Source organism: Homarus americanus, unplaced genomic scaffold (genome assembly GCF_018991925.1).
Source record: "Homarus americanus isolate GMGI-L3 unplaced genomic scaffold, GMGI_Hamer_2.0 scaffold7626, whole genome shotgun sequence".
Classification (NCBI taxonomy): domain Eukaryota; kingdom Metazoa; phylum Arthropoda; class Malacostraca; order Decapoda; family Nephropidae; genus Homarus; species Homarus americanus.
The window spans coordinates 11,788,328-11,799,749 of NW_024718273.1; the positions used below are offsets into that span (position 1 = coordinate 11,788,328).

At 36.3% G+C, this 11,422-nt stretch overlaps 1 protein-coding gene across 1 annotated transcript; it reads right to left on the reverse strand.

Annotated features, from left to right (window-relative positions):
* Positions 1–3,492: 3,492 nt before the first annotated feature.
* On the reverse strand, positions 3,493–4,605 carry LOC121859619. The gene is made up of 2 exons (XM_042356555.1): positions 4,436–4,605; positions 3,493–4,242 (listed from the first exon to the last, which is right to left on the reverse strand). Exons 1-2 carry the CDS (start codon positions 4,548–4,550, stop codon positions 3,584–3,586), a joined length of 774 nt encoding a protein of 257 aa, XP_042212489.1. The 5' UTR covers positions 4,551–4,605; the 3' UTR covers positions 3,493–3,583.
* Between the last annotated feature and the right edge of the window lie 6,817 nt (positions 4,606–11,422).

The following is an 11,422-nucleotide window of genomic DNA, read 5'->3' on the forward strand; positions in this document are numbered from 1 at the left end:
GTATCTGTGTTCTTCCTGCTAAATAAACTGTTTCAATATCAATATCAATATTATTGATGAACAACTGTTGTACTGGATAAATTTATTGTTCTACTGTACGACCGCAGCAGTCAAATCGAAAAGGTAACCATGAATGTCTTAGTTGCATACCATCGTACTCTTGACTACTTATTGTCTTAGCTACTAACTTAGTAATACATATCTTTGTTTGGAACACAGCTAAACTTAAATGTATATTCATATAGCACTCTATAAAAGTAAATGTCTGCACAGAAACATTGATACACAACTCATTCTCTGTTGAAACTGCGATATTTATGCCCTTGTTACTAGATTACAGGTGAACGATCCCCGGAAATATCTCTTCACAAAGAAAGGCCGAGGCAATGAAGGGATTCCACCGACCCAAGCAGCGCTAACACAACATATTAAGCGAGCTGTATACCAAGGTGGCCATGTCTGGGGACAATGTTCAAATCCTATGCCCATTCTTCCTGACCCCATCTATTGGGGTTGGACATTTGAAGGGGGAGCCTCTCACCCTGTTTGGACAAATTTACCTGAAGCTGTAAAGATTTGCCTAGAGCTGGTAGACTGTGGTGTAAAAGGACATGTTCAGGACGATGCAAATGTGCAAAAGTAGCGCCTCAGTGTACTGTTCTCTGTGCATGTGATGGACAGTGCAGTTAATAATATATGTCTATGATATAATGTGTACAGCTTTAAACATTCGTAAAGGGCACTTCAGAATTCTGAAGCTTGAGAACATTTGAGTGTTGATTATTTAATTATTTCTAAAAAAAAAATATTAACACAAACAAACAAACAAACAAACAAACAAACAAACACACACACTTTGGTCTAACAAAAAATTATATTGAATAAGATGTTTTTTATGGTAACGTTACATAACATAACCAAATTTTAGTATGTTTGAACCAAAAATAAGGGATCTGTTGCGGTCAGCCCCTAGGGGCGCTGTGGGTAACCAGGGGAAGCTGTTCAGTTGGCACTGTATCAAAAAATCTTTACGAACTCAAGTAGAATATGTGGCCAAAGTCTCATAATTTTGTACAAAAGTGAACAATCATGCCTATTTTATGTGCTTATCCGCTCCACTAAAACCTGTAGCTCTCATTATATTGATTGCTTTACACAGTACGTAGCAAAGAGGATTTATCAGTGGGTTTTTACAGTTGACGGGAGCATGGAACTTATATTTTTGACGTGTAATATATATATATATATATATATATATATCTTGATAAAATCACACGGGAAAATGGAAACAACGGAGTACCTAGGCTTTCGTCTTTATTCAAGACATCTTCAGAGGCAACTGAATAAAGACGAAAGCTAAGGTACTCCGTTGTTTCCATTTTCCCGTGTGATTTTATCAAGATTTATCTTATCCACGTTTTCATTGTGGATTTACATGAAATATATATATATATATATATATATATATATATATATATATATATATATATATATATATATATATATATATATATATATATATATATATATATATATATATATATATATATATATATATATATATATATATATATATATATATGTGTGTGTGTGTGTGTGTGTGTGTGTGTGTGTGTGCAATAATAATAATAATAATAATAATAATAATGAGAATAATAATAATTAACGGTTTATTGAAAAATTCCTGCAGCCAGAAGGCTGAAAATACACATTAGACAAAAAGGACTTATTACATACAAAGACATGGGGTAGGTGGGTCGTTTAACAAAAGCTTACATTACTGAAAAGAGAAGGAACATGAACTGTACATAAAAATTATTGTAGTATGCAGTTGATGGCTTGGGCTGATTTCTTGCCATACTGTGTGAGGTCACGTAGACCACGTGATGCAGTAACTCGTCCGTAGATGTTGACATGAAGGACTTCACGTGGTCATGGAGACATCGGGTGGTGTGGTGTTCACGTGGTGTAGTAATTCGTCCTCAGGTGTTGATATGAAGGACCTCACGTGGTCATGGAGAAATCGGGTGGTGTGGTCACGTGGTGCAGTAACTCGTCCTAGTGTATTGACATGAAGGACCTCACGTGGTCGTGGAGACATCGGTTGGTGCGGTGTTCACGCGGTGCAGTAACTCGTCCTCGGGTTTTGACATGAAGGACGTAGTCATGGAGACATCGGGTGGTGTGGTGTTCACGTGGTATAGTGACTCGTCCTCGGATGTTGATATGAAGGACCCCACGTGGTCATGGGGACACCGAGTGGTGTGGGTGGCGTCACAGTACCTCATTCTCTGCTAGGTGGTGTTGTGCTATCTTGAAGTTAGGTGTAAGGGCCGGATTGATAGTCATTACGAAGCACAATGCCAATTGATAGTGTTCGTGCTGGTCTATTAATAGTCATCCCGATAAACGAGGTATCGGAAGGGAACCGTACGCATATCCCTGAAATGTTGGAAACAACATCGGGTGGCTACCCCCACCCGATAGCTGCCTTACGACAAATAATAATCATCATTATATTTTATGAAAGTTCTTCCAGTACTTTATATTACAGATGTCTACGTCGAATTATTTTATTTTTTTTTGATAAGAACAATTAAAAGAAGTGTTAATACGGATAAATGAACTTTCACAACACTGTTATGAACTTGAAACATTATTGGAATGTTGACATCACAGCTCCGACTTCGATGACGACTGCTGTCTGTGCTGTGAGCCTCATCTTCAATTAACAATTACTTCTGTTATCATTTAAGTTATGTTTCTTATCTTTATTCATTCATACAATATTTTTGTCGTAGTAGTAATAAAATTTCAACCATCTGAACCGGGAAATTCACTTATGTTTTCCGGAATGAGGCAAGCCAAGTGAGCTCACTCTATCTTGAGTTAGCAAGGAAAATATCACAGTTTTTGGCCCAGTAATATAGTTTTTTTTACTTCACTGTGGTCTTTAGTAATGGAGCATAACTCAATATGTAAGGTAATTCACCTGTGAGGTTTTATGAAGACAACAAAAGGAAAGAAATATACATTTATTTTTTTATAAATGTGTAAAAATTAAGAAAATAAACTATAATTTTTCTATACATAGTTCTGCATTTCCTGAAATTCACAGCTTATATTATAGATATATAAAAATAAATCTTAACTGCCATACTTTGGACAATATTTGTAACTGACATGAAAATATTTCTATCTTGGGCACAAAAAGAAATGGTTCACTCCTTCTCTACAGCTATTTATATCAATGCATAAAATTTAATAAAAGAAACATATCCTCTATACAGTACTTTGCACAGTATAACATATCTTATAAATACCTGTATACACCAAACAAAACTTTATTCTTTATCACAGGAAATAAATTCAATTTTTGAAAATCACAGCCTTTATGTATATTATAAATATTCACCCCCACAAATAATTACCTGCCATACTTATGACAGCTTTTGTAAACAAAAAAACCTTTGTCAAAATAAACACATGTATGTTTATTTCCTTCAAATAAAATTAGTTGAATATGTAAGAAATAGAACGAATAACTTTTACTTTAGATGCCAATTTCTGAAATATTACAACATCATTCATATGTTTTAGCCATGGCATCATATGCAGCTCCTGCTTTCCTTAAAACACTATCTAACAAATCCAAAGAATTATTCAATTTTTCATGTGTCTTTTCAATCCATGCAATTGCAGTTTGTTGTAGTTTTTGTGTTAACATCATTTTTTTTTTCAGTTTCATTTCCTCCTCATGCTCCCTATTCAATCTGTACAACTTAGATTTATGTAACTCTTCTTGTCTTTTATTACACATTTCATAGATACTTGTCACCCTCCGAGTTCGCCTTGGTTTGCTCCTTGGCCGAGAACCAGATGCCCTGGACACTGAATAAAGGTGTTGGTTGGAAGCATGAGCAGGAGGGGGTGAGGCAATATCACTCGATAGTGAGTCAGGGGCATTGACTGCCGAGGCAGGAGCAATGTTTGGTGAGGCAGGAGCAATGACTGGTGAGGCAGGAACATTGACTTGTGAGACAGGAACAGAGGGTGAAAATAGAGGTCGATAAACAGTAGATGAAACTTCAGTAAATTGTGCAGAAGACACAGATGATGGCCCTGGGATTGGACCAGGTAAAACAAGTGGATCATAGGACTGAGTAAGTGAAGCAGAAGGTACACTTGCAGAAGTCTTCCGCATGCCACGAGCACTGGGTTGCTCGAGCACCTCGGCAAATACTGAAACAGTAAACTGTGTCAGTACACGTGTATAAGGTAAAGGTAAAAGTGACATAAGAAAAGTAACAGATAAAATATTTAGCTGTCAGCCACTGTTCCCGTTTGATTTTTCGATAGCAAAAGGAGATTGAGCAATGGGAGTTATGAATGCACACAACTGTATAAATCGATCACTTTTCTGTAATATTCTCACCTAGCTGCACATTTTCTAAGGTATTATTTGCTTCATGTACTGGTTTACTGAAGGCCTCGTAAATGTTATCAGCCATTGACAATTCTGCCCCCATCAGTGATGATGCCAAGACCATTTCTTCTGAAGCTTCCGATATTTTGAGTGGTGGACCACCACCTGTCTTTGCTAGAATTTTTTTTGCTGTATATCTCGGCTTTTAGTTCTGAAAGAAATATAACAAAATAAATACTGTATACAGTACAAAAATAAATAATTATAGCAACAGCATAGGCTTTTATCATGCTTTCCAGGTACCTAATGTAAAGCACACCAAATCTGCAGAATAATACCTGTTTCATATAGAGTTATATGCTGTATAGCTTCGTTCTATGACAATGGCCATCCATTGTCAGTGAATAAATGGCACAAAACATGGAAATAACCTAACATTAATTTAAAATAACCTTACCTAGCTTAACTGTAACCTAACCTAACTTATTTTTTACTTAACCTAACTTTATTTTAACCTAGCCTAACTTTAACTAAACTTAAGCTAATTTACCCTAATTGTAACGTAATCTAACTTAACCTCATCTAACCTAACTTTAATTTAACATAACCTAACGTTAATTTAACCTACCTAACCAAATATTAAATATGACTGTTCCACTATTTTTCTTCACTTATCCATAACTTTTTATCAATGTTTTGCATTTACTGATTTGTAGTGTTAACAAAAATGCTGTAGTTGTCATCTTTTGTATAAAATTATTACTAAAAAGAAAACATGTCAATAAAGTATTAATTCTTAGTGTCCCATGTTGTCTTCAATTTATTCACTGGCAATTAAAGATGACAAACAAGAGAACCTAACACAGTATGGCTGAAGCACCTTGTTACTGGTGTATCCTCCATACCAGTTCCTTCATTATGAATTTAATTTGTGTTTCAGATATCATACACAATTTTAACCTAGCACTCTTAGGAGGAAAAATAAATCAATGGCTAACACTTGCACATATAAAATATATGGTCAATACTACTCAGACACCGCATGGAATAGCATATAGGCATACATAACTTATAAAAGTAGACATAAAAACACTTATTTTGATATATAACTGAACGTGATCATAAAATTATATGAAGGAAGGGAAAATGGGGAGGCGAGATGGGAGCTTTCCTTCTGTCTACTTCGGTAGGAGGTGGGACTCCTCACAAGACACGTCACTTAAATACTGTAATCCTAATCAATTTAGTAACCTACTGGCAAAAAAACATATTTTTTAAATACTAAACTTAGAAATAAACATATACTTACTTCCGTTGTATGTGCTCGTAACTTCTCTTGAGCTGCTTGACTGAGCGAGGGATTTGGTCTGGGTAGCTGGCGTTGAATGAAGCAGTAATTTCATCCCAGGCCTTTCTTTTCCTATAATTTATGGTGTTGCCTGTAGACCTGTCCTCAATGATTGGCCTTTGTTCAATATGGCGCAAAAGTGCCATGTGTTGGGTTTCAGACAGAGCTGCAGAACGTTCTCTTACTACCTCCATGTTTGATAACACGCGCGCAAACATTGTGCCAAGTACTCAGATGAAAAAATTATCTTTTTTGTTTCGAACAAATAATAAAGATCAATTTTATTAAAAAAAAATAAATTATACAATATATTATTGTGCCGGTTTAAAATAACAACTAAATGTCTCTCTAAATCGTCTTTCTAATTATGTGAAATAATACATTTGGCAAACGCGCATGGCCAAAAAAAATTTTGCCATCCGACACGAGCTGCCGTGTTGACACGCTCATGTAAGGGCCTAGGAATATGGCACTCAGCGTTGGGTGGTTGCATCCCGACACACGATCATCGAGATGATGATCGTGATCGTCATTATCGTCGTAATGACTATCAATACGGCCCTAAAGCCGATCCATTGTTGTTCCCAGGGTGGACTAATTAACATTGCCTGGTCAGTATATGGTGGACAGTTCCCAGGGGTGCTTATCTCAGTGGTGGGTCACTGCTCTCACTGGTACTGTCTAGTACTGAATTCACTGGCTGAAACACTGTTCATCACTGTTCAACACTGATCCCACTTCTTTCCGGAACGAAATTGTCACTTTTGATTATGTTGATATCCCAGTGGTGAGGATGGGTCGGGGAGAGGGACTTGGGGAATGGACCGAACATTGGCCAAGGGGGGCAGAGCCTGATAGGTCTTGACCCTCCGGTGGTCAAGGATGTAGTAATAATAATAATAGTGTGTGTGTGTGTGTGTGTGTGTGTTGTTTACGGGTAATGAGTGTTTTCCAGCTCCACACTCATCACTGAATCTTATGAATGTTGATACATTTCTTTTTTTATTAGTGCATTTATAACAGGATTGCAATGTTTGAAAAAAAAATTACAAATCGTGTAAATGTTCGAACTCTTCTGCAGCACATTTGAAATCGCCCCACAAATTTCTGATTGGCTATTACATCCTGTTCTCATATGAACACTTAAAACGTGATTTTATCGTCTCGACTTATCAGATGTAAAAAAATAATCAACACAAATGATTTTGCAAAATCGTAAGCTGATGATAGTTGGTCGTTACTGATAATATTAATTTAAACGACCGTTGGACTAAATTTACAACACATTACAATTGTAAGTTCTGGCGCAAGAAATTTACACAAATATGCTGTCATAAATATTTGCTTAATTCAGTTAGCGTGTATATTTAATATTGTCTTTATCTGTCTATCTCTTTCTTTCTAACGACCAAATCTGTTCTCACCAGCAATAACAACGGGGAGTCATAGTAAAGAAAGTGAGTGATGCAATCCATTTCGGCAGAGGCGTTGCACTTTTTCTTCTTCATACGCATTTCCACCAATCCGCGAGAAATATGAGGAGGCCCGAGAGGCGTGACAGTAATAGATGACTCACGTCCTCAGGTGATGGTGAGGCTAATGAGGGACGGAGTAGACACCATTCGCTATTGGTAGGCGAGAGGTGATTAAAGGAAGAATGGGAGAGGAGGATAAAACGAAGAAGAGAGGAAGGAAGAACAGTAACACAGTTAGACGAGAGAGAGAGAGAGAGAGAGAGAGAGAGAGAGAGAGAATATGGAAAAAACTTCCATGCAACCGGTTATTAGAAATAAAGAGAGCAAAAAACATTAATATTTTGAGCAGAGGACAATGGGGATATACAGACATACAGAAAGGGTACAAGAGAATTGTAAATTTGTTTGTGTATTGGTAAAAAAAATTGCTATGTTTTAATTTTTATATTTCGGACAATCCACGAAGTTGGGCAATTTCAGATATAACTGCTGCAAACTTTTTTTATTATTATTATTATTATTATTATTATTATTATTATTATTATTATTATTATTATTATTATTATTATTATTGTTGTGAAGTAAAATTCCTTTTCAGAGCTTTTAAAAACATATGAAAAAATTAACGGAACGAACACGATTTTGAATAAGTTCCTGCAAAAAATACATAAATTAATCAAATGTCGATTTGAAAACGTATTTAATTGTAGTTTCGTTTAACTAGCAACATAAAATTAAATTCCAGAAATTTTTTATTCGCCGTTCAAAAATATCTGTACTATAGTGATTGTATCTGTTAAGTCCGTTGTCATAGTGACGGGAAGACAGGCAGTCAGGGCAGCTTGCGTTTGTGTGTGTGTGTATACACTTTACATGTGAGTGTCTGAGTGTGCGTGTGCTAATGCGCGTTTTATTAATTAACATTAACATTGAGAAAAGCGCCACTTTTAAAGCTTAATTGGCGAATATCTCTATTAAGCTAGACATAAACTTACATATACAGTATATATATATATATATATATATATATATATATATATATATATATATATATATATATATATATATATATATATATATATATATATATATGTATATGCAAATAAATCATTATATTGCCCGATGAATAAACAAACAAACGCTGCACCTGGGACCGAAGTGGAGTAAACATACAAGTTATCGCGTGTGTTTGATGCGGTTGTAGAGTCAAGCAGCAAATAGTAGACGGTGAAGCTCTGGTGGCTGGTGGTGGCAGGGTTGGTGTAACAACTTTGTTTCAATGTGACTGATGAGATCACGATAACAATCAGAGAGAACTGAAATAAGTACATTTTGATAGATGGTGTACTAGGATTCTTTAACAGTTAAAGAAGGCCAGGTAGAGGAAGTCTAGGTGAGTTTAGGATGCATGAACATTGCGTATATATTCTTGAGTTCAAATATAGGGGGTCCAAAGGTCATGAGACGAAAAAGGGCTTACAGACGATAGGTGGGAGGTGTGACAATACTGTAGTACGGAAGTGTATTTTCCAACTCAATTTGTCATCTAGGAGAATACTGACGGCGAGCAGTTTGGTGTAATTCACAGCCTGTAGTGTTGGTGCCCAGTGAGATAAACAGAGGTAGTACATGGTTGGAGAAAAGGTTAATGTGCATAACCATGACTTTGATATATGGTTGACTGTGACATGGCGGCAGTCTAATTCCAGAGACTGTTCAAGCTGTTCTAGATGACGCTGTAATCAGGAGCCGCGTTGTTAACACTGATGCCAATGAGCGGGAGTATCGTGCAAGGCATCGTTAATGAGGACGAGGAAATAGAGACTTCCCATACTAGTGCACTTGAGGGTTGGCCCCTTGGAAGCGTACAAGTAAGGCGGCGGTCAATAAGAAAGTCTAAAAGTCAGGAAATGCGACATATTCGAATCCCAAAGTCGATAGTCTTGTTGGTAACTATTTTGTGTTGATAAAATCTACTAGAGTGAGAGCCACACAGTCGTTACACTTCTCTAGGCTGCGATAGGTAAAGTCTAAGAAGCTGACAATGCAGTCTGTGGTGTAGGTCTTCTCATCGAATAGCTGAGAGTCTAAGGTCAAACCTCTCGCAGATTAGCCTGGGTATCCGGGTGATGAAAGTGGGTCGTAACTCGTTGAATGACTTGAATGATTATGGACTTGTTGCCTTGGGTATTGGAGAAACACGTGAAATGTAAAGACAGCAAAGCATTTCGCTTGTCTGAGAGAAGCATTGTTGTTGGAGCAGATGTGTGTGTGTGTGTGTGTGTGTGTGTGTGTGTGTGTCTGTCTGTCTGTGTGTGTGTCTGTGTGTGTGTGTGTGTGTGCGTGTGCGCATACGTGTGTGTGTGTGTCTGTGTGTGCGTGTGAGTATGCGTGTGCATGTGCGTGTGAGTATACGTGTGCATGTGCGTGTGTGCGTGTGCGTGCGTGTGTGTAAATGGGTTCTTGTATGTAGGTGATGTCTATACAGAAATACCACAGTTACAGAAGAACAAAAATAACAATTATACTTGATAATTTATACGGAAATTAAAATAATGCCCGAATAGCCTACAGCAACACGAAACATTAATAACAACACAGAAATGATACCTATAACTATTACAGAGGTAGTCAGTTAATACACATGTAATAGTAAAGCACCATAGCCAACAAAAATACGATAATAGCAACATTAATACTCGACGATGTAAGCCAAAAATAATGTATTATATTTAATGGTCAAATTAACGTAATTATTATATTAGGATTTTGTTCCTGGTCTCTTTTCCCTGTTTTTTTTATGTTTCTCATTCTTTTCTTTCTTTTGCTCCTCTTCTTTCTCTCTTTTCCTCTACTTCTTCATTCCTATATTTTTCTTATTATTTCTTCTTATTCCTGTTTGTGCTTCTCCCACTATTATTCATATTTACCTTCCCCCATTTTTACTTCCTCCTCCTTTTCTCTTTCTTCTTCGTGTTTTTGTTTACCTTTTCTACTTCATTTACGACTTCATGATATCATTTTTTTTACAACGTTTTCCCTCCTCCTCCTCCTCCTCCTCCTCCTCTCGGTAGCTGTACAGTATTTCCATGAACTCCTCTTCACTTCCAATTATTTTTTATATATTTTTTTCCTCTGTTAATCATGAGTCTTTCAGCTTTTATGCGGTAATATTTTTTAATAACAGACGAAAGCTTAGTTGTAAAGACACAGTTCAAAAATTCACACACACAGGAAATATTCACATGTAGCCTCTTTGAATGCTGTGACTAATTAACTTTTATCTTATTTTCGGTTTACCTGAATAAAATTTTCATAAATAATTTTTCCCTCGACTTACTAAGTTTTAATGAGAAGATATTTTTTATCGTTGGATGATAAAAGGGAGAAAGTGGTGAACGATGAGGAAAGGTAGCAGAGGCTCTCTGTGAATGTACTGTATTAATAAAATATTTATTTTTGTGTGAGTATCTGAGTATCGATGTGTGTGTGTGTGTGTGTGTGTGTGTGTGTGTGTGTGTGTTCGTATTTCTGTTTTTACTTGTGCGCGCTGTGATAGCAATCCCTGTTCACAGGCAGAGGTCTAGGATTTGATTCCTGACTAGTGAGGTGTATATACAGGGGTATATATATATATATATATATATATATATATATATATATATATATATATATATATATATATATATATATATATATGAAAACGTGGATAAGATAAATCTTGATAAAATCACACGGGAAAATGGAAACAACGGAGTACCTTAGCTTTCGTCTTTATTCAAGACATCTTCAGAGGCAACTGGATTACATGGACAGAGAGAGGCTTAAATATACAGGGTGACCTAAAAACATGAGGTCAGGTCATAATGATGACATCCACTAATCCCCACACCAACACACACGTAGAGGAGCTTAAGAGAAGGGTGGTGACGTGACTAGTCAGGTCAGGTCAAAAATAAGGGACCCACAAAATAACTATTATACATCTAGATCAAAGGTTTTCAAAGCATTTTTAACCTTGGGCCACTGACAAATAAATTTATGTAACATATTATCAGTTTTGAACTGACCATCACTAAGGTTTATTGATTTTAATTCCTTAATCAAACTAGCTTCAATACATCTGATATTATATTCAGATTCACCACCCTGTAACTTTCCACTGTCTATGGG